This window comes from Caloenas nicobarica, chromosome 3, assembly GCF_036013445.1.
Source record: "Caloenas nicobarica isolate bCalNic1 chromosome 3, bCalNic1.hap1, whole genome shotgun sequence".
Classification (NCBI taxonomy): domain Eukaryota; kingdom Metazoa; phylum Chordata; class Aves; order Columbiformes; family Columbidae; genus Caloenas; species Caloenas nicobarica.
Genome location: NC_088247.1, coordinates 82,009,843 through 82,034,477, shown reverse-complemented (window position 1 = coordinate 82,034,477; position 24,635 = coordinate 82,009,843). Strand labels below are relative to the sequence as shown.

Below are 24,635 nucleotides of genomic sequence, written 5' to 3'. Positions count from 1 at the left end.
TCCCTCTCTGGGCTTGAAAACTGTATATTTAAATGATGGTGACTTTATGCTTTATATGATTGACATTGTCAAATTACTTTTATCGATTCTTCCTTCTCCAGGATTCACTGAGTGCTGCCATTCATTGTTTAGGGGCTCCTCTTCGTTCTTTTTGTGCTGTTCACTTTGGTTTCAGTGGCACTACAAAGGAATAGTTGATAGGATAATGAGTTATTGCTGCTCCATTACTGAGCACAAAACAGCTAACAAGAACCACATCAGCCTTTGAAGTTAGCTTGGGATAGTTTCTTTTTTACCCTTTATCTCATTGCTCTTGCTTGATAAATAGCAAGTTCTAAATCACTCACTATTGGTTTCCAGATTAGCATTAAAACAATTTTGAGGGAAGTGTGCAGCAAGAGAGCTTTCCATTTTTGCAGCTGGGAGATGTTTGAGAAAAACCCATAAGAAACAGAAAGTAAAGCAGAAGTTTTTCCTAAGGAAGCACCTGGCTTCGAAATACCACTGAGACCTGTTCACATATTTAATGAGAGTAATTCAGCTGCTCAAATAATATGTAACTCTCTGTATGTATATGTATGTATATATATAAATGTGTTATGTATAAAATACTATAATCCCTTACATTTTTGCAAAAATTTACCATTTTAAAAATTAAGTTATTTTAATGAAAAATGCTTATATGGTCTTATAGTCTTCATTTGGTAGAAGTGAATTATTTTGACAATACATTTAGCACAGTTTTAATAAGCACAATATTGAACTAGTTATTGATACTATTATTGGCTTTCCATTAAAAAAATCACATTTTAAATCACAATTGGTGAACAATTATAATAGAAAAAAATAGACTTCAACAGATGAAAACCTTGATAACTTTGTGAAAACAAGTTTTGTTTAGTGGCATTTTTAAACAAATAACTTCTAGCAAAGAGTATCGAATATTAATGTATACTAATGAAAACTCTCCAAAATCAAGAACTGAATGTACCCCGAAGCATCTTTTGGCTTTTCACCTTATAAAACTGATTCTCCGGGACATGTGAGAGGTATATTGCTAGGGAAGATGAAAAAGACAGCCTCACTACCTAACCTTGTGGTTTTTGTTCCCTTAACTTTAAAAATAAAAAGAACACTTTGTTCTTCTTTTCCGATGCCGTTCTGACAGTAGTACAATAAACAAGCATACAAAACTGATTTTCTGTTTTGATGTCTCTTTCAAACTTGTCAAGTTAACAATATGATAGATCTACCAAAAATGTTAAATTGACTCTGAAAACCAGTATCAATCCAAGAACTGTATAATCCTTGCACTGTCTAACTTGAGTTCCCTGCTTTTTTGTTTTGTCCATAGACACCCTATTTTTGGCCATCAAATTGCTGGGAGCCGGAAAACACAGACTATGGTCAGTGTAGAAAACTTTTGCGTTTCTTTTGGGAATTATGTATTATGTGAATGAACACATCATTGCAGTCTGTCTTGTTTAATCATCCCACTGTTAAAAACATAATTATATGTAATGTAATTCTTGTACAAGAATTGCTGATAATGAAATGAATGTGTTGTTACCTTTTTCAGAGTTCTTTAGAAGTTTATAAAGTCAGATTTAGAGTTGATTTGAAGGGAAAAAAATAAAAACAAAGCAAAACAAAACTCAAAACTTATCAAAACCTACCTTGTCATTTACATCTTCTGTTTTTTTCCAGGAAGTGTAATTATTTACAGTGACAAAGTCTCAATGAAGCAGAGGAGGCTTTATTCATGGTTGTGCAATAGTTATTCTCTGATTCAGACCCAAAGATGTGCCTAATTTAGCTCTCTTATTTCTGATATAAGCTTTGTGTAAAATTATTTATTATGGAAACTGATATGGTTCTAATACAAACTGTGGTAGAAATTGCCTTATTTATTTGCCTTTTTCTTGAGTTTTTATTCATAAATTACACATTGTAGTTACTGATATGTGCTTAGACAGGAAAATCTGAAGATGATAGGTAGTAAAGCATTAAAAAAAACCTCATAAAAATTATAACCAAAATTAGGTGCTTCTGTACACTAAATAGTGACCTAATTTTTAAGGAAAATGGATCATCTATGAACAGTCTCCTGTTCGTTCTGATCCAAACTGTAAGTACTCATCTCACCTGAAGACCAAGTCACTTATTCAGGTAACTAAGCATGTACATCATAGCTTACCTTTTCAAAAACTCAAATTTTGAACATCTCTGTTTACAGGGTTTTGGAAATTTAGATGCAAGTTGTAATATGGATTCAGTCTCAGCCCTTGGGAGCTGCAAACTGCAGGGATGGATGGTTCCAATAGACCCTTCATTCCTTGCTGCAGTGGATGCAGTTTAACTTCAAATACATTGCTAAATAAAACAACTTCAAGCTGGGACACTCAGCAGAGCTGAGTGCCTTCAGAGTAGGGTCTGAAAGTGGTGACACTTTCCTCATCCCGTGGAAGGTGAAAAATGTTCATCATTCTTTCAAATACTGAGATTTGAAGATGTCCAGCAAATAATTATTGAAAACTACAAAGAAGGAGTAACTCATACCATACCTGAGTGATTAGCCTCTCCATATGAGGAAATTAGTCGCTGAAGGAGAAATGCTTGATTTACCATGTATTACAATGTTTTTTCTTTTCTGTGAAAGTGTTACTTGCTTTTCTCAGAGGGGCACTTAAGTGTAGTCTCCTAATATGTTAAAGATTGGAAAGTAATTTACTGTGGTTTTGACACACATTGAGTTGTTCAGCTGTAATGTGTATTACATTACCAGCGGAATTTTAGTAAATAAATATATGCTTAACAGGTCTGAATTTGAGATGAGGCTGAGAAAGTTCTATTAATATCCTTTAATCTAAATTAGGAGACACTAACTTTCTCGTCACAGCTGATCACTGGACTGGGCAGTGAATTACATATATTAGTTGGTAAATAGATACATAATCTGTCCATTTTTTCCATGCCAGAAATACAGAATTAATTTGGAAGCAGTTTCTTCATCATGTGGGGAGGTGCCTTTCTTGAGCAATAAACATACTCGTTTGAGACCGTTTGAGATTTAAATATAAGACCTGTAAAATCTGTTGCAGTTGGTGAATTTAACTTCTGTTGCAGAAGGGGAAGGGAAGGGAAGGGAAGGTCCCAACCCTGCCATCTCATTGTTCCTTCCAAGCCATGAGCCAAAGGTGGACGCTTGTGAGAAACCTGCAGGGTCAGAGTGTTGCACTACATTTACCTAAGGTGTCTGTGTGTGACCAGAATTGGCTAATGCTAGAGCATTCACAGGAAAATAAAATTTTAACACTTCAACTTTTCAATAGTGTTCTTATTAGGCTAGCATCTTCCCAGTTACAGAAATTAGCACTTGCCTTGTGGCCTCAGGATTTTTTCCGCTACCTTTCTATGAATATAAAAAGAGGGTAGAGAACTGAATAGAGCTGCTTGCAAAAAGGATTACATAACTGTTGTAAACAATGGATATCAGAGGAATAGAAAAACCAAACAGATAATATTCAAGATTCCAAAATAAATCTAATATAGCATTGAAACAATTAGAGGATATTAAAGGATAAATTCCACCTCAAATACACTCCAAAGAGGTTCTGTGGATTTTCACAGTAATTGCAACAAAATATAATAAATAGAATATTACAGATATGCAAATGCATTTCATATTTGTCATGTATTATGGTGCTGTGAAGTGCTTCTATTGTCATGGGCTTGTCCTGAACAATTTTGAAAATGAACATCTTAAAGCTAATGACTGTGACAGGCATTAGAAGTCTCTCAAGGCCAGCAAGAAGCAAGCTTTCTCTGTAATCTTCCTTTATCAAAGTTATTAACACAGCAAACCATTTTCTTTGGCATTGACCTAATTTTACAAGTCTTTGAAAACACACTACAATTATAGTTGAATTTAAAAATTACTCCCAACCACTTACCATTACTCACCCATAGCTGGGCTACCATCCAGAATGTAGCATACTGCCAGGAAAATAATTAATCTTAAACCAGAAATTAAATGAGATTGATATACTGCATGTGTTACATTATCACCAGAGCTGACTCAGAAACAAATAATCTTTGCATCTTTGAATGATATGTTAATATCCTCCCTAAAATATATTTTCTTATTCCATGTGAGTTTGTAATATCAAATATTTTCATTGAAAAAGATTGATATGAAGAAGGTGTGAAGCAAAAAGACATGAAAACACGGTCTTCCAAAATGCCAAGAAACTGCAGACCCATTCTCATGACAAAGCCATAGTGAATGCTATATCTTGGTGGCAAAAAAAAGCCTTGGATTAATTTATGTATGTCATAGTGGAATTGTGTAGCCTTTGGATTTGATTGTAACGATTGAAATATTAACTATCTGATCATTCTGAGTTTACTAAGAAACTATAGATTTTCACAAGGTGCTTAAAATCTCCTTCTATTTTTCTTGAAAAATTATGCTATAAGAGATCTCAGGAGAGGTGTCTCAAATTGCAAATAATTTTTTAAAAGGCAGTTTCTTAGGTTCCATCTGTTGAAGATACCCATTTGAATGCCATATGTTTTGGAGTCCACCCATGCAGGACATGTTGTTCTGTGCAGAATCCCATTGGTTTCAATAGGATTTTATTAATGAAAAGAAATATGCACATTTATTATTATTGTTGTTGTTGTTGTTATTTAAAGCCGGTCTAGTTCAAATCACTTTGTGTTTACTGTGAGTTAATTCAAGGTCCTGAGTTATAATTTGGTTTCGTGACAAATAGAATTGGATATCAGTTCAGAAAACTGTCCGTAGCAATGAACACAGCTAAAGGCTGAGCATGTGACCTACTGTAATCATCTTCTCTTTTCTTGCAGATGTAATTTTGTAACTGATAGGATTTTTTTCTGGAAGATTAAAAACACTTCATGTCATTAAGAATTAATTAAATATGGGGATTTGTGAACTCCATTGCATCTCAGAAAGAGGAAGTGTAAAGCCTCATATAAAATTGTTATTCCATATACATTTGGCATTGGTTCTTATGGGACCCATCAGGTTCTTTTGGAGGTTTAGTGACTCACAGAAGTTGTAAATTTCAGGAATTCAGTTCCTCAGTCTTCTCTTGTTTGAAAGAGATAAATAAGATATGAAAAGTTAGGTAAAAATTCCATTCACAACAAAATAGCAATTATTTTTGTGTTTGAAAAGCTCAAGCCTAAACCTAAGCAAAAAAATTTCAGAAATATAATATGTGAAGAAGAATTAGTAACTTTTACTCGTTTTCTGTGGTGTTCTTTTATTGATGGTTAGACTCAAAAGTATCTGTGAAATACAGACCTTTTCTTACCATTAACTGCGTTTTATAAAAAGAAGTATGTTCCAGGGATGGACAGAATAAAATTTTGGAAGTTCCACAGTCACTTATAGTGTTAAGTAGGTTTGACCTAATACTAGAAGACAACAATCAACTGCATCTGTATAGTTGCAAGAGGATGCTGTTTCAGCCTTGTAATTTTATGTGTGTGCATTTCTCCCAAATTAGTTAAAGACTGAGGATTGTGGAATCTTGGTAGATTATGAAGAACACAGTAAATAACTGATAATGTGACATGAGTTTAAGAGCACATAACCATGTGATCTGTAAATGATGTTAATGAGACTATTTTTCTGTATAGTCAAAGCTAATTCTTAAAATTCTGCTGCATCGAAGAAGGGCAAGTTTTGAAAATGTACATATTTTCACTAGCCTTCCAAATAAAGTCATGTGCTGTAAAAGCAATCTTCTAGGAAACTAGAGCATTTACAGGAAAAAAAAACCCAAAACTTAATTAGTTTCTCCCTTTAAAAATGTAAGCTCCTTGTCTGGATAAGTGCTGCCTGTAAACTTTGGTGGCAGCTCCTATAAATACTCATGACTCTCTTATCCAGTCTGAGTTACAGTAAAAAAAAAAAAAAAATCTGCTTTTGCTAAATGAAAGTTGTCGTCTCATAGCTGTCTTCCAGCATTTTTATGAAAGCAAGTATTTGTCTTTTAATTTTTTTATTTGATAATCAGCTAACGAGTCTGCCTGCACAATACTTCCTAATGATACCTTCTTGTCGCTTAAGAGTAAACTGAGAGAGACCCCTCTGTGTTCAGCCTCTGCTTCCTCCTTCTGAACATGGGCTATCGCACGGGGCTCATCTGCCTCTCCTCTGCCAAAGTTGCAGTCATGCTGCAGAGTATATAGTGCACGACGAGTAATTGCAATCATGTTGTTCACATCTTGAAAATTTTCATATAATTTTATCTCTGGAGTTTGTTGCCTACTTATTTTATGTGCGTAGCTTCAAATCCCTCTATGAAAATTTGATTATTTCAGGAATTTTCGCTCACATGCATCTTGCTGCACCCTTTTCCATGGAGTAACTGGCTAGAAGAACTGTAGAAGATGCATCATATACTTTCTTTCCCCAAATGCTCAGGCAGAATTCCCTTGGCAACAGCTTATTAGTAAGTGATTTGTGTTTGAAAAATATTAAGCCCTATTGCTTTCCTAAACTCTGCTGGAAGACTGCATGTGCTCAGCATCTCTGCAAATCAATCCATAAATATGAGTCAGTAGCTTGGGGCAAAACTGGTAGCAGAGTAGCATTTTCTTCTGTATAAATTGTCAGATATGAATAAAAATTTATTTGTTAAAATTTATGCCATGAGAATAAGGAGAAGTTTACCAATGTAGCATAAGTAGTTTCTGGAGAGCTCTGCAGTTCTAAAGTCTAGAATGCCCAGTTCCCATTTTTTCAGCAGCTGGTATCAACCGGAGTACATCAGCAATGACTCCTACAAGCAATCCTCTTAGGTCCTTAATAGAGATCCCTCCTTTAAGGACCCGTTGCAAAGTGTCTTAAAATTTTCTGGGTTTTGGGTGTAGTAAGGAACGGACTCTTTCTAACAGATTCAAGTAATGTACTAAATTGTTGCTAAGACTGGCTGTGGTTTATTGACTTTGCTTTGAAAAACTAGATATATGGAATGTATTGACTAAAATTTTGGTGGCAGGACTAAGCGAGAAGTACAGTCTATCAAGGACAACAGTCCCTCAAGAATATGTGGCTGAGGCCAGTGCTTGCTACGCATAAAATTTAATATGGGCAGAACGAAATCAAATGAGCTTTAGGAAAGAGACATTAGCAGAAAGGTGGAACAGACGACCGACAAGATTTTTTTTCCACTCTGAATTCATGTCCCATTATATTTCTCTGCAGAGCTACATAATTCACTCATTAGGAACTATCTCTGTCATATGAATGATGAGAAGAAAGTCTCACCTCAACAAGCATGTCCTGAATTTTGTTCTGATCCTTGCTAATTCTGACATTGACAAACCACTGCAGTACAGGCTCTGTAAGCAGGAGACATTTCCTGAAAACACTTTCTAATCAGCTCACCACTTCAGGGTTCTGTACTTACCTGCATTTTTCTTTCCATGAATGCATAACTTATTTCCATAATATGCAGAACATGGAAAATGTGTTTGGCGAATGCATTTATATGCAAGCTTATGAAAAGGTAACTGACTCAAGTACATGTTTTCTGCAGCATTATTTTAAAAGCATGACTTTAAAACTATTGATAATCTGCATCTAGGTCCCCTATAAATAGAAGTAAAATTTCTTATCGGAATAAATTCTGAGGATTATAAACACAGAATCTTAGAATGGTTTGGGTTGGAAGGGACCGTAAAGATCACCTAGTTTCAAGCCCTTCTGCCATGGGCAGGGACACCTTCCACTAGACCAGGTTGCACAAAGCCCCATCCAGCCTGGCTTTGAACACTGCCAGGGATGGAGCATCCACAGCTTCCGTGGGCAGCCTGTTCCAGTGCCTCACCACCCTCATGGTGAAGAATTTCTTCCTTATTTTTAAAATAAATCTACCCTCTTTCAGTTTAAAGCCATTACCCCTTGTCTTATCACTACTGCTCTTGTAGAAAGCCTGTCTCCCAGCTTTCTTGTAGTTCCCCTTTAGATATAATACTTGAAGGCTGCTATATGGTCTCCCTGGAGCCATCTCTTCTCCAGGCTGAACAATCCCAACTCTTTCAGCCTGTCTTCATAGAAGAAGTGCTCCAGTCCTCTGATCATTTTCATGGCCTTCCTCTGGACATGCTCCAACAGGTCCATGTCTTTCATGTGCTAAGAACTCCAGAGTTGAATGCAGTATTCCATGTGGAATCTCACAAGAGCAGAGTAGAAGGGCAGAATCACTTCCCTTTACCTGCTGGTCATGCTTCTTTTGATGCAGCCCAATATATGGTTGACTTTCTGGGCTACAAGCACACATTATTGGGTCATGTTGAGCTTCTCATCAACCAACACCCCAAAGTCCTTCTCCTCAGGGCTGCATAACTCATAATTTTCAGAATTGCTTTCAAATTAGCATGTTGAGTAAACTAAATAGGTTTGCCTGTTTCATTATTGATATGGAAATTAGAGCTTTCTGACCATGAAGGGAGCAGTGACACCAAATGTATTTTTCTGTATTTGTGCACTGTCTTGCCACTAATAGCCCTTTCCCAGGTGGGCCCTGGTAATTGCCCTCTTTGTCAAGTAATGGCCAGCTTCTGATGCCATCCCTGTAGCTGATTTTTGCAGTTTAGAAGAAAATACTCTGCATCTTCTGGAATCCTCAGCCTTGCCTTGGATTGCACATGCCCTGAATGTTTTCCATGCAATATCAGTGTACTTAAATTTGTTGCACTTCCTCTTCTTAGAAGCTTTTTAGCAAGTGCATTTGAGTCCCCCTTGAATCTGAGCACCTAAAGAGGAGATAGAAAGCTTTGGGTTTTGGTGCCAAAGAAGGGTGTTAATTCTTGAATGCAAACTGAAAGCATTATAACTTCAAGAAGTATGAAATAATTAAATGGATGTAATTTTAAATTAGATTTGACAACAGCATATTCTTTATCTGGTCCCATAGTTTATGTAGCTTGAGTGCCTTCTCTACCTCTTTGTCATCCTGCAAGACTTTCACAGGCCAATGTCATCTGGGAACTTTTGTGTTTTGAGGGTGAATTTGCCTTTTTCTAATTCTTGAGCTCTTTAGTAGTTTGAAACTTGGTTTCTTTTTTGCCTTGGTTTATGTAAGGAAGTCCTCTACCCCTCTAAATCTATAATCAGATTGCATTTCAGAAACAGCAGACTAAAAAGTAGAGCAAGGGAGGAGTGTTTCAGAAGTTATGTTTTTGACCATTTGGCAATTCAATGCACATAAAAAACTGTCATGGTCTTCCTTCTAACTGAATGTTATGACCGTTTACTAAAAAAATTGTACTTCTTTTATAGATTCACAAGGCTGATTGGTGACCTGTTTGTCCACCTAAAAGCTGTCATCTATTTTTCAAGACTAAGTGACTCTCAGTGCTCTTTCACAAAGAGCAAAACTTTTGTGGTTTTTTTAATTGGATAAAAGTATACCTAAAGACGGTATAAATATCCCTAGAAATCCTGAATTTCAAATAAGATGGTTGATTTCACTTTCTTCATCCCACAGTAATGTTCTGCGCCAATTGTCCTGCAATTCTCCATCTGACGCAGACACTCGGGTATGGAGGGAGAATTTCTGTCTGCCCACAGGGCACTTTGAAACCCTTAGACCTTGCAGTACTTTCTATTTTCTTTGCTCTTTAAATTCTGACTAGGCATGTATATACTGACTCTGAATCCAGAATTTTGATTCACAGAGAGCATAAAATTATTCTGGCCTCAGTGGAGATAATGAGCATTCTCTGAAAGTTACACCCACCATCTGGGACTGAATCAAGCTGTAACATCACTGGCACTGGAGAAATTATGTAAGGAGTTTAAGTTTGTGTACATGGTGGTGGATGTGTAGGTGGCATTATCTGTGATCTTCAGAGGCCTGATTGTGCTTCCATTGAATTTAGCTGAGGCTTTTTCTGTGCAGTGGTGAGAGGGAAGATTTAGCCCTTGTTTAGCAACAAGCTTAAATTCCCCACTTTAACTTTTGGGTGAAAGCTCTGTGGTTTTTTTAGTAAGTGTGTGTAATACAATGTGTACTCAGTCCAGTTTCTTGGTTCTAGAATGAAACCCTGTCATTATGACTATGATCTTATTTAAAGGGAAAAAATCTGCAGAGGTTTCTTAGGAACTTTAAAGTACAAATCAACAGTCCAGAGTAGAAAACAAAGGTAGTGAACCATGAAAATGGGTTATTTTGGGTGTAACAGTTTAAAAACTTGCAAGACGGAAAACCCAGACATCCTCTTTCTGCAACTCCTGCTAGAACACTTTGCAATCTCACTTTAACCTCTCACATTGCCCGTGTTTTGTGAATGCCTGAAGAGAGTTTTCAAGAGTGAGTAGTCTGTTTTTACTGCACACAAAGTGTGTTCTAGTATTGGTTTGTCATTCAAATGCCCTTTTATAAACATCACTGACCATCTTTCATTATGAAATGTTGTGTGTTAATATTGTCTTTAGAATTATGGGCAAATCTGTTTTCTCATGATAATCAGTCACTTCTAAAGCACAAGCTCTAGCATCTAATATATAATTCACTTTAGTGAAGGCAATTATGTTGATTGCAACATCCATCAGAATACACTGGCTCTAAAAATAAGTGTATGTGGCAGTCCATATTTAGCAAATCAAAGTTATTAATGAGACCCTGTTCCTTGCATATCATTCATCCATATGTAAAGCATTTTCAACACCCTTGTCAGGGACCAGCAAGAGCAGGCAGCTCCCCAAGGGAAGGTAAGGAAGAACTGAGGGTGTCAACAGTGCAGGCAGGAGCAATGTCCTCACCAACAAAGTCTCAAGGTACCAGGAGGGTCCAAGGTCAAGCCAGGGCAGTATTGGTAAGTCACAGGGCTGGTTAGAGGTGTATCTACAGTGTATGTCAAGCAGAGGCTTGGGGAAGTAGCTGGGCTTAAGCACAACTCCTGGGTGCAAGGGGAGACCCTGGAAGGACTGCTCAGGGCGATTACAGCTCCTTGGTGTGCTAAGAGCCTTGACCCAGGACCCTGGGGGGCAGGGGCAGATAAGTAGATAAATAGAGAAATAAATAGAGAAATAGAGTAGCATTTAGTTGGAGAACCTTTCTGCAGATTGCACTTCTGTAAGAAGCCGTAAAAACACTGAGAACTCATGCAAATAGTGGGATTAGAAAAGCAGACACTGTCATTCTCTGAAATGCTGAGGGCTCATGACTCTGAGAGGGAAACAGGCAACTGACTGACATCTTCACCAGATGCTCAAGGTCAGGCTACTGGACACGTGCAGTTGCTTTACACATGTGCTGGTGCAGAAAAGGAGTGGTACCTGTGAAAGATGGGGGCATCCATATTCCGGATCTCATTGCTCTAAAAGTCAGAAGAACAAAACCTCATTTCTCTGTGTCTTCAAATGTTCTGGCTGAAAATAAGAGTGATTTTCACATTCTTCTTGCTTTCCAATGTGCTAGTGAATTTTGTTGCAGGCAAGCCAAAGAATATGGTGATGAGGGTGTGAACTGGCGAACTCAAATTCCTGAGCTGCTTCTGGGTTCTCATGTGACTACAAGTAGCTCTTCAATAGATCTTCAAACATACGCTTCTATAATAAAGATGTAATTCTTAGCACACAGCAATGGTAGTAAATTGAGCCAAAGAGCAGGAATGTCCTTAAGGACTATTTTCTTCAACACTAGTGTATTTGTTATATTTCCCAGATAACTAAACTTTTCTTGAGCATATTCTGCCTTATCCACACTGGCACATATAAACAATTCTGACATAAAGAATCCAAGCCATGGGTATTGTAACCTTTAGGCTCCTGAAGGGGAGGGGATCTGGATAGTCCAGAGAAAAATGTCTGAGATGAACATGATTTTTTGAGCCTTGGCTAAGATATGCTCATAACGAAAAAACAAACAAACATTCTTATATTTGCTATGGAGCTGGAACAAAAAGGGTCTTGAAAAGAACCCTGCAGGGAAGATACTGCAGTACAGTCACACCATGAAGACAAGGGGTTTTTTAGATACAGTAGTAGATTAATAGTGTGGCAAGCTAATTCTTCTCTCCTACTCCTGAAGACCTGGTGGTTGTTTTTCCAGTGCTGAGTACTCTGTGACCTGAAGATGCTTTTTTGTTAAAACCTCTCCTGACAGAAAGATGGACAGTTGGCCACCTCTGCAGCAACAGGTTTTTTTGGAGGTGGCAGGAGATGCTAATCCCAAAATACACCCACAATGGGACTCAAGGAAGTGCGAAGCTAGCTAAAGGTGCCTATGCGGGGACCATGAGAATATAATTTACAAGGTCTTAATCAAGTGCAGAGAACAGGGAGTTTGGTTTGTTTCTTTTCAGATGGTATTAGACTTGTTGGAATAGACAAAATTTGATTCCTGGAATTCTCAGAACTGTCTACACTTTTCTATTGAATATGTGTTTTATCATTAGTATTTTCAAGGGGTTTAGTGTGGGGTTTTTTTTGCTTGTTCAATGAAATAACCAATTTTGAAGGAAATGAGAGGAAAATGCTTCACCGTAAAAGGAGCTAAATGACAAAGACCATCTCTCTCCTCAGTATTCTCTTACCACTCTACTAATTGTGAATGCAACCTAGGTACAAAGGATCCAGAATTCTTCCCCTCATCTTTTCGTGACTTTTCAGCATGCATGCCAATGCACTAGTGTAAGTGTATACTAATATTAAAATGCACGGAAACTGAGGCTATAGAAACTGTTTCTCTGCTGTACTTGGTGTGTGATGTGGATTTGTGTCTATATTTGTAGATTTTGTAGACACATAAATTGCTTTGGAAACAGAGGGGATATGGGAGTGCAGGGAGTAGGGAAAGAGGCCATGGCTGCTTATGAGAGTAGAAAGTGGAAATGTATGAAGTAAAAATAGACTAGATAACACACATTAAATGATGAAAAATAGTCATAAACTGCATTAAAATACAACTTCATTTTACATCAAGTAACACCTGTAACTGCAGCTGGAGTTAATAAAATAGTTACTGAAATAGCATTCACTGGAGTGGGTTTGCATGCATTTGCAGGTGACTTGTCAGAAATAAGTGTTTCCATGGAGTTGTAAAATATCTAATTGATCTGACTACCTTAAGACTCAAAGCTAAATACAAGATGAGCACTTCCTCCTTCCAAGTGATTGCAAGAGTGAGGTTCTTAGGTGAAGTTATTCCCCTTTACTCCTGTAGTGGACAAGCTGGCAGTCAGGAACTGGGAACATTTCTAATGACCACCAGTAAATATGGACTCTTTTTGCTGGTCATCGAGACCACAGATGAGTTAAGGTTTTCTTACCTACACTGATCAAAAGGTTCCTCCATCTGACACATGAAATGGTGCTCTGAAGTAATAAAGTGGGTAAATATTGCACAATAAGGAATTGTGCTGCACTCATTGTCTTGCTGGCGGAGGAAGCTGTAAAATACTCAGAGCTGATGTGAAGTATTAGTTGCTAAATACAGTCTGTTGGAAATGTACTTCATTCAAGGTTAATGGAGTGCATAAAGAATTCGGAATCAAGCAAGGTGATGCAAACCACTGTGATGTTTATGTAGCTTTAAGTATTATTTTCATCCCTGTGTCCTTTCAGTATTTAGCTGTCAGTATTCCATTTTATTAGTTAAGACTCTCTGTCTGAACAAGATAGAGGCAGAACAGCTCTGCTGAAGGATTTTGCATCTAGAAAATCAATGAAATAATATTTTTTCTCATTATATCTAATACATTATACACCTTTTTCAGTTTTTAGTCTTCCATTTTTTTGTTTTAAATATTGGTTATAGCAGACTATACTGTATGAGTTTTAAATTTTATCTGTAATTTATTTTTAGCTGAAGTATTAGGTTGAAATTTTGTGATTTCTAAATCTAAAGTAAAAATAAATAAAACCATGTATACATGTTTTTAAAAAACTGTTTGACTAATACAGCAGCAGCTCCTGATAAAACTCCTGTGCATTATGGGTTATACATACACAGCTTTAAAAATGGTTTTGCTATTTTTCCTTAATGTGCTAGTTAGTTGTCCGGTCACTAAACAACTTCACCCCAAGTATCTCATGCATTTTGTATATGATGTCTGTTGCATAAAGCAGATTTTATAATTATTTAATGAATCTCTGTATCTGACCCATCATTTTAGTTACAATACTGGTAGCATTGATCCCATATTTAAAGCTTTTTAGAATTGAGGGAGAAAACAAAAGAAAACAAGCTAGTAGTAAAATAGAAATGAAACCTCTAGATTTCTGGTCTGCTGTGCTCATGAGATAGTAGCAAATTCTGTGTTATTTTATTCTGTTCCAGCTGTTTACCTCTGCAAGCGGACAATGCAAAACAAAGCAAGGCTAGAGCTAGCAGACTACGAAGCTGTAAGTACCTGGGGAAAAGTACGTTTCTCTGCTGGGCCTAATGAGCATGTTAAGCCTGAGAACTATAGGCCTTATGTGTGAAGATTTATTAGTTATCCACTTTTGCCAGGATGTCGGTCTGACAGTGCTCAGTAGTCATAAATGGTGTTTGAGAGCTGTTGTGAAGGCTAGCTGGGAAAAAATTGAGATTTTGGTCCATCTCTAATCTTACTCTGCTCAGATGATCATGGCAGGATCAGAAATAACTGTTCACAAATCCCAGATGGGCCACAAGTGTTTGAAAGCAATTGTGCTGTACACCGTGAAAGGTTTGAATGAAGGATCCCTGGCAACATTTTCAAAAGCACTTGGTAGCTGTAAAAATGTAAATCTCATTCTTAAAAGTCATGCTGGTGCTTGAGCCCTTCTCCCATCAGTTAGACGAGAGGCAAAGAGGGTCAGACCAGAGGCACTTCCCACTCCCCGAAAGTTGTACTGTGCCCCAGGCAAGGTAAGATAATTGGGGCCAGGATGAGCTGGAAGAAGAGGGACTTTGATTAGCTGATGAGGATGACACTCGCTAAGGAGAGAGATGTCTTGTATTCCATCCATATCCCCCCCAAAGTTCCTGAATTTGTCATGAAAATGTCAACATAAAATTGATAAACAGCCCTGGCTCTGCACTGAAAGCTGTCCAGCTGTGCTGCTGTGACATGAGAGCTGGATAGTCAGACAGGCCTCTCAATATGCCAAATACTCCAGCCTCAGCACCATGCTGACACACGTTATTTCTTCTTCTGGCACAAGCTTGCTTTTCAGTGTACTGCACTGTGGGGTACACATAATTTTATAGTTACATGCCTTAGAAAATTCCCCTCCAGTATACAATCCATGAGAGCCTTTATTGGTATTGACAAGATCTTTAGAAAGTCTCCTCTTCACTCTCTGCAGTCTTTATTTTCAGTGTGTCATAGAGATACATTTGCAATGCGTAGAAACACAGGTAAAGCAATACTTTTTGTTAGGAAGTTTACAGACAATTTTTCACTTAGTCTCAGTAAAAGCAGTGCATGAAGGTAACTGGGGTCTTTTTAGAGGAAGAACATCAGCCTTCTCCATGTTAACAGACTGCATGCTGCTGCTGTTTAGGCTGCATGGAGATTGGAAAAGCTCTGTTGCAGACAGTGAAGATGTCCCAGCATCACTGGAAGGATGAATTTTACTAAGATTTTACAAATTTTCTTCCTACTGTTATTAGCAGGCTGTAGGATATATACATTTCCTGTACAGTAGTGAAAAACCGTAGTCTGCATTTTTTTAAAATGAGGTTAGTTGTGGAGTTTTTGGAAGATTCCTATACTACCAAAATATTGATAGCTTCTTCTTATGTTATTTTTAATAAATTGATAGACAGCCAACATTGTCCAATGCAAACCATTTGTATAGATGACGGATGGGAATTGTCATGTGGATCATCTAGTATGGAAAATACTGCTGTTATCTTTTAGTATTAGGTACTTTTAAAACACTAATGTACTATTGTGAAATTGCCCAGCCAGCACCCGGTATATAAAAATGCTTCAGAAATCCCATGTTCTGCTGAAGATTGCCCCCACTCTTGTCATCAGAGTTTGAAAACTAAAATAGGTGAGGCATTCAAAAGTAGATAGATCTAGTATTCGATCCTGCTTGGTGTCAAGCAAAGACTTTATATCGGATAAGTAAGGTATATTTACACTGACACAGATATGATGGCTTGTATTACATCTCGGGGGGGAAGGGTTGGCATGGGGAGGAAGGAGTGAGGGGAGGAGGGAAAGATATGCTAAAAGCTATTAAATAGTAAATAACTTAGAATATAACCCACTAAATTGTGATGTATTTTCAGGAGAGTTTGGCCAGGCTACAGCGAGCATTTGCGCGGAAATGGGAGTTTATTTTTATGCAAGCTGAAGCACAAGCGAAGTAAGTTCCTTTGAAGATGAGGAGTTTTGGTTTTTCAGGCTTTTTGAAGGGAGGGAAAAGTGTTTGGACACTCTTTATGTTTGAAATTACTTTCATTAACACTGGCTCTTTTAAATGTCCTCTACCATTGACAGAGTGGACAAGAAGAGAGACAAGATAGAGAGGAAGATTCTTGACAGCCAGGAGCGAGCATTCTGGGACGTGCACCGGCCGGTGGTGAGTGCTGGTGGGGCCGCTCTGCCTGTGAGTGGGGACATGGATAAATATCAGCCTCTGTGGAGCATCGGGGTAGCCTGAGAACAAGCAAAAGGGCTGGGGGCTGTGGCCTGCCTCCCTTTTTTGAAGAATCTATAGTTTATATTGTTCTACTTTTGAAGGTTACAGATGTGTGTACACTGTCTGGGGCTTTCAGTGAATAGATTTGTTGTGCCTGATTTCTTGAATCAGAAGATACCTGTCTTTGACTGTTACCCTTTCAAAGGTTTCACAAGGTATGAGTCATACAACTAAAATTATCAGCATAGCTAAAAATACTTTTAAATAAATCTGACTTTTAATCTGCTTTTTTGCTTATTAAGCTTTTCAGCTCCACTCTGGTCATATTTCCAAGGTATTTTTAATGTACATAAAGGATAGATATTGCTGGCTTTTTGCTGTGGGAGTCATACACTGTCCAAACAAGATTTGTCTGAGTTCCTTGTCAAAGTCCATCTGAAACAAAATTTTAAAAAAAGAAAGGGTCTTGCATAATCAGCTACCTTTGAGAGCGAAAACTTTGACAAGTAATGTCAAATGTCATGAGACTTCCAATTAAACTATGAGAACTCCGTAATCACACCTTTTTGTTTTATTACAGAATTATATCTCTTTCCCTTACCTAGAGTTATGCTTTCATTTTCTGTGTACAGTTTGGTATCATTACTGATGAAACCAAATATAGACTATATTTTCCACTGTAATGTTGGGAAAAGATACTTAACTAAAACTAATTGTTCTGAGGAAGTAAAGTTAGGTGGTGATACCTGTAGAAGAGGTGAATACAGTAAGAAAGTTTCAAAAAAACCCAATAAACTTGGACATGGTCAGTTTGCATTTTTGACTGTGGAACTGAATGAGCAGTAGAAGAAATGGATTTTTAGATAGGATTTAGAACGTCAGGTAGAGAAAATAATTTGAAGCGAAAGATTCAAATCACAGGAATTAGATGCAAGAAGACTGGGACATTATTGTCTAGTCTCTAGTATAAAATAAGGAAGGAGGACAGAAAACAATCTGCCATCTGGCGTTGATGGGAGCTACAAATACAGTAGACACAGAAAGTTTCTACGGACCTAAGAACTTTGGAGGTGCAGGCAGCTTTTGTATTAGCTGCAGAAATGGATCTAAGAGTTCTGAATATAGGAATGAGATGCTATTCCCAGGCTTGGAAGAGAAGATGAATTGTTGAAGTTTCAAGTTAAGATATAGGCAGACAGTAAGGAGAGAATTAAAGGGACCATGACGAGAGGAAATTGAATCTGATTAAGAGCTTTGGCTGAACTGTGGATAAATCTGCCTGGTCCAGCAGATGCTTTTAATCTGGCTGTAGACATACCTAGGAAACATCAGAGGCAGAAGACTGGCTTTCAGTCAGCAATGTAGGTTCCTGACTTTAGGAGATATAAATAGAAGAATGGAGAGATTCTTTCTTTGGCTAACCAGCTCCTTTCACTAGTTAGTGAAATACTCATTTTGAAAACGTTATTATGAATTTACTGACACAGTGAAAGCCAGAAGCTTCTATTAGAAAGAACAAAAAATAAAAGAGGAGCAAACCAAAAAGACGAAGGTCATGCTAGAGCTAATTATAATTTCTAATGGCTTTTCAAGCACCTCAAAAGCTCACCAAAAACTCACAGAAATATTCTGCAATTCTGGAGAGCTAATTTTGGAAAACTAGGTAATGTTTTGATAAGAATCTGGAGTTAATGCTTATTTTTATTTACAGTTCTTCATTTTTTGATAAAGATTCAGCAGCTAGGGGCAGTGACAATATTGTTCAAAATCCACCTCAATTTATTATTTTTTAACTGAAAATGAATTTTGAGGATTAAATAATTCATTATTCGCTTCTTTTGTTTAGGTGAGTAAACAAGTATTTTCCAGAGGTTTTTTTTGCAGGTGTCCCTAATTGCTTTATTTCTTACCTCCCAGCCTACAGTTCTAGTATAGAACCTTTATATATCGTATATAATCTGTGAATATTAAATCTACATTTTATTTTAAAAAGAGATACTTTAAGGTGATGAAAGGGATAGAAGAAGGAAGCAGCCCATCAGTACAAAAGGACAGTGCAACTGTCTACTACAAGAATGGGAGATGTAAAACAAGAACAGCTATAGGTCAGTGAAAGCAGGAGAGCATAGCTGAAGAAAAAGAGCATGATTTAGGTATCAGAAATGTCGCTGTGACTGATAAGTTTACAATAAAGGAAATGAACCAAAGTTTGATGTGTAAAGATCATTTGCCTCAAAAAGCACCTCTCTTTCGTAGGTCCCAATTCAAAGTCAATCCCTCAGGTGGTTACAGAAGCCCTAGAAGGTTTATGCCATAGCCTGAGAGACAGATTTATGCTTGAAAGTCATCATGGCTGTTACTTTTAATCAGCTGACTGGTTAACGCCCTCAGTTTTTTCCTAGGTTTTCAGACTGAGATAATGCTTGGAGAGGAACCAGAGATTTTTGGATTTGGAGAGGAGTTTTTTCAAATAGTCACCTGTTCTCCAGTTTTCTTTTGACAGGCAGTTAAGAGAACAGCTTTGATATCCCACTGATCAGTTTTCATTCCAATACTTATTTAATTGCAGTTTCACTACATATTTTATTTTTTATTTTGCTCTGTATTTTAGTGTAATGTGAAGCATAATCTTGGTCGTTTCTGTAAATTCCTGTTGCTGCTTTATGTAGAAAGATCTTAGCTTGCAGCTAGAAAGAGCTTCAACCACAGGTACTGCAGCCTGCAGAGACATTCGTGAATAACTTTTAATTTTACTACTTCAGATACCAGCTGCAGCAAAACCATGGAAGCAGGTATCAGGGAGAGCTGCGTAAACTCCCTTGAGGTCCTGAGCAGCACACCTAGGGTAAAGTCCATTTCTAAGCTATAGCCAGTACCTAACATAGGTGTGAGATTAATTTATTCACATACAGTGATACCTTTCTCTTTTTGATGGCAGAGTAAACATATCTTAGAAGTCTTTCTTTTCCTTCCACTTGCCTTGAAAATACATCGTTTTCATAATTTTAAAACTTCTATCAATAACAGACTATGCAACTGAGTGAAAATTGCTTAAGAGGATTAGGGTGCTAGTCAAAAGGCAATAACAAATCAAACTAAATCAGGGAAATCAGTTCCTTCCACACAAAAGAAATTAAGAAGCTGCTCTTGTTTGAAAAGAAATGTCATGCTCCTGATTAAAGGCTTTATTAAAGAACTTATCACTTCCTTGAATGATTAACTCTGTTTAAAAACCATCACCTTACAAACATTAAAAAGGGACAAACAGGCACTAAAATAGTAAATCCTTTGAAACATTCTCTAACCCATATCAAGTACAATAGGAGCAGAGTAGCTGCAGCTTGCTGTAAAATTAACTCTTTTAGGTAGTGACTAAGGACAGCTGATGTGTTGCTGCTACAAAGGATTCACTTTTCTTCCTGAGTTACATATTAATGTAATGCATAATAAAAGCTTGTTGGGGGCTTGTTGAGATTAAGATTAATTCAGAAGATAATGGAGAAGTATCCTTTTCTCCTGAAAGTCATCTGTATATGTCTTAACTTTAATAAATCGATTTTTTTTTTTAATTTTCTTCAAAACCAAAACCAATACATGTGTGATTTAATACATAAGAGAAATTATTCAAGGTGGGTATGTCTGGTAGGGACAGTAGCAATGTTAAGGGCAAGTGGGGGTTTAAGATAATTCACTGATTATGTAAAATTCAGAAATATGTATGATTTCTGCATTTGGAGGTTTCATGCCTATGTTTCTTAGTAGAAAACTAGGAAAAAAGTAATTTTTTTTTTTTAAAACCTTGTCACGCATTCCACACATCTTGCTTCTCTATTTAGTTGGGGTTTTTTTGTTTTGTTTTGTTTTATGAGATTCTATCTCCATTAATCTCATTTTATCTGTTTATATTTTAAAATTGTATTTTATGTGGTCTGAACATGACCCTCAGCATCTGAGCCAGTAGGTAATATCACTGGCTATGCAGGGTCATGCAGCAGATAGTTGTGGTTATTTGTTCTTGGTTTTCTTTCATTGCTTTTGTTTTTAATGACTTTTCCATCCTGTCCTGCAAGATCAGCCTCAAAGACTTGGCAGAGACTGAATTTAACTTGGCTAAGGTGGTGCGATACTTCATTTGACACTTCTCGTGCTACAAATCCTAAACTTTCCTGGGCCAGTTTCTTGTTTGGCCAGAGAACACTTCTGTTTGCTTTATCGTAATATTTTCAGAAAGTTTTTAAACAGTTCGGGGAAACAAATGTGAATCATACCATCCAACCTCTGTAGTGATGTCTCCACACACAATTTTCATGTCTTCTTTTGCACCTGTTTCACCATATATCCTTACAAGGGAGTTACCTCTCCAGCAAACAGGGAATGCAGCCAAAGCTGCAACTGGCTGTCTCAGATAAGTGTATTCTGGTAATGAAACAAAGCCTTGCGCAATGTTTTATTTTCAGAAAATGGTTATAATGTTTACGATCCATACTCACATCTGTTTGAGGCAGATATTTATAAACCTTATAGCTGGCCTGCTAAGATCTATATGGAAGAATTTGTACTCACATTATTTTTATTTAGTCTGATGCTTCAGTAGGGGTGGGACAGATGGAGAAAAAGAAGCCGGCTTCCTTGCAACAGTGCCACAAACTGAAAGTGCTCGAGTTAAAACTGAGGATTACGAAGAGGTCAGAAATTGTGAAATAGCTAACTGATGAGACCACAGAAAAATGAGATGTTATGGTTTTTAGTAAAACCCAGTTCTGGTAGCAAATAGAAAAGTAAGCTGACATAGTAAAGATGAGAAATGTTTTGAATAAGTCCAATGTTTATGCATTGATTTTGTTTCTGTGTGAATTAAATTTGCTGCCTCAAAGCATTTTGCCAAGGATCTTCTTGTAAGTCAAAAGGCAGAAAATCAGTTTCTAAATTTCACCTATATTTGCCATCAACATTTACAGAGACATGTGGTCAGACTTTCCTGTTCTCCCTTTTTTCAAGTGAATAACCTAAATTCTTCTGTATGGAATCGGTAAACCAGTAGTTTCCTGCCTTCTGGGGTGAAAAAATTGAGAAAGCAATAATGACTCTGAGTATTTAGCACAGGGGCAGCAAAACTAATAAATTTAACAGGTTTTCTTACGCAACAGTATTGCAAATACTGGAATCTTCCCGTACACAGAAATCACATTAGTACAGCCTTATTTAAAATTCATACTTACTGAAGCATCACTTGAATAAATACAGTGGATCTAATTTCTGTACAATCATTTCTGGTTCTGAAAACCAGTCACTACAAACCTAAAATAGTCTATTGTAAATTAAGAGTAATTAGAAATTAAATTAACTTTCAAAAAAAATAAGCATATAACTTCCATGCAGTCATATATTCGTTTGTACAGCTTCTAGTTTAGCCTCATATGACCTGTCTCAAAAATTAAATTTCAACATCCCTTTCATGTACATTTTGTATATCATGTGTTTCTCTTATACACAGAGCGCTAAAATATTTTTTTAAAAAAAAACCCCTAATGATAAAATCCTATTCTCTTAAGGTAAAGCCCAGCTTTGCACTAGTTCAGTCCTTATACAATCAAGTGTGTGAGAATCTGAGAATCCGTGTCAGGATTCAAGATGCTCTATCTCCTATGGATTAATTTTATGGTTTAATTTATTGTATTATATTTCTGGAAAATCTCTCTCTCTCTCTCTTTTTCTCCTGTTCCAAGGAGGTCCTTGGTTTGCACAGCCGCTGGAATTCCTTGTGTGTCTGATACTACTCAGAGAAAAGATCTGATCTCTAGTTTGAGAAGACAGATAGGTATAAAAAGGAAACTGGTACAGCATAGGTTCTTTTTTTTGGAAAGATAATGAAAATTTTTGGAATCCTAAGTTCCATGCTAAGTGAGACTTCCTATCTCTTAGTTTGAAAACCATCTGAGTTTTACCATGCTGCAAACATAGTTGAAGCTTGATTAAACTAATAGATCAAATATGTCTTCTTTGTCTGATGGTCTTTGAACTTCATTTGTTTTGTCCAAACAAAAGAAACAACTTATAGTTAAACTTTTGTCCAATAATTGCACTCCTTGCCATGTTTTGATTGAGTCCACTGCAGAACAAGTGGAACTACTGCTATTTTTATAGTAGTTGATGATCTTCAAATAAATCCTTGAATAAAGCATATATTGATTTTACTAATTAGTCCAAATGGCGAGTTTTCTGTCCTTCACACGATGCTGTCTGTACTGGGTTTAGCTTATGCTTAAATCTTACACCTTTCTCTGCAGTTTATCAAGAATTCATTATTTCTGCATCAATATGTTTCTAGTGGATGACACCATCAGGTTTATTGCTCATTCATTTCTATTTAATAAATAAGTCTGGAACTTTATATTACTTATCTCTGTTCTTGAATAAGTCAGAATGAAATTAACTAACGACGACATATATTGAGTATTTAAATACATTCTATGCTGCCTGCATAATTCTCTACTAAAACCTTCAACAGAAGAGCAGACTTAATCCTAACAAAGCTTTTATTAATTCTTATGAATTAAGACAATCACTTCCTTTGAATGAAGCAGTTCAATAAGAATTGGCATTGAACATTCTGTGGCCTGAAATACCAATTCAATGAATGAATAAGAAAAAATTGAAAGCTATATTTACTTAATTAGAAGCCAATATGTTGTACATCATTATCAGCTGATATAGACAGGTTTTAACAGTTAAGCTGTGTACAACTAATTTGTTTCCATAATACTACTTGACTGCAGATAACTATATTCAGGGATATTTGCAGCATATTGTCAGATGTGTTACATGTTTTAAAAGCAGGTTCATATTAAGGAATATAACTAAATTTGAAGCAATTCTAAGCAAGTCCAGTTCCAAGGTGAATTCACTTATTTCAGTGCCACACTGAATATATAGATTGTAATTATTTACCCTATATTGTGTTCTATAAAAACAGCATTTAGTAGCATAACACATCTCTTTTAAGATGCATAAGGAAAAGGCTGTAGAAATTGGGGAAATATCTAATGCTCTAGTAGAACAAGCAGGTTTTAGCCGGTTTAGAGAGAAGAAAAGTTGGTGCTGGTCCCTTCTATTACATGATAGTGTCTGGACACTTTTGTAAAACTTACAGTGCCACTCCATATACAGGACAAAAAAAACCCTCCTCAGTTTCAACTGTGGAACAAAGCCTGTATACATTAAGTGGCTAGACCCTGCAGCAGGGATACCCACCCAACTTAGTTTAAAGTTAGTAATTATTGGATTATGCTACATTTGTGATAGATGGGGCATAAGTTGCTTTTTGTTTGTTTGTTTGTTTCTTCAGACATCTGCTAATTTACTGATCATTTTGTGACTAGGAGGTTGTAAAAAGAAGTCCCAATGCTTACACACTTGATTTCTCAGAGTTATTTTCAAAGAACTGCTGAACCGAATGGAAATAATAATTAAGCCATAGACTTTTGGAGAGGCTAATAAAGTTCATAGGAGTGTTTCAGATTTGGTACACCTAGTCGATTGTATATGAAACCCACGACTAAGTGCTTCAGTTGTAAGTAACAGTAATTTTCTCCAACCAAAAGAAAGTGGCTCCTGTAGCCCAGTCCCTGTAATCACTGATTTGGCTTTGCTGCCATGGGTGATGTAGCAAAGGCCACTGACATCCCTCCTACCTGCCCCAAGCAGCAGTATCAATACACGTTCCTACATATCCGCAGGTCCTGGCAACTATGGCTACTGTTAAAAGAGCTTACCACTTGTACTCAGCACACTTGAAATGTTTATTTGAGACTTTCTATTGCACCAGCAAAATCATTAATAGTGCATCTCTTCTGCATTTTCACTCCTTGACCCTGAAGTGTGTAAAATGAGGTAAAACCTCAAAATATCCAACTTTTGAGTTGAGGTGAAACCTCAACCTTTCTTTATAAGCCTTAGCAGGTTCTGCACACTCCAATAATTTCCATCTCTGGGAAATGGAAAATTGGTGCACTGCGGGACA

General features: G+C 36.9%; 1 protein-coding gene across 7 annotated transcripts in view; it reads left to right on the top strand.

The window, feature by feature from the left end:
• The window catches only part of RGS7 (regulator of G protein signaling 7), a 246,637-nt gene that overhangs the window by 172,214 nt on the left and 49,788 nt on the right, over window positions 1–24,635 (top strand). For 5 of the 7 annotated variants that reach the window (XM_065630609.1, XM_065630605.1, XM_065630606.1 and 2 more), the window contains 4 exons: window positions 1,355–1,406; window positions 14,331–14,395; window positions 16,263–16,339; window positions 16,474–16,555. In XM_065630609.1, coding sequence (XP_065486681.1) covers window positions 1,355–1,406; window positions 14,331–14,395; window positions 16,263–16,339; window positions 16,474–16,555 — 276 coding nt within the window. The remainder of the gene's footprint in view (window positions 1–1,354; window positions 1,407–14,330; window positions 14,396–16,262; window positions 16,340–16,473; window positions 16,556–24,635) is intronic. The other 2 variants (XM_065630608.1, XM_065630607.1) reach the window with 1 other exon arrangement.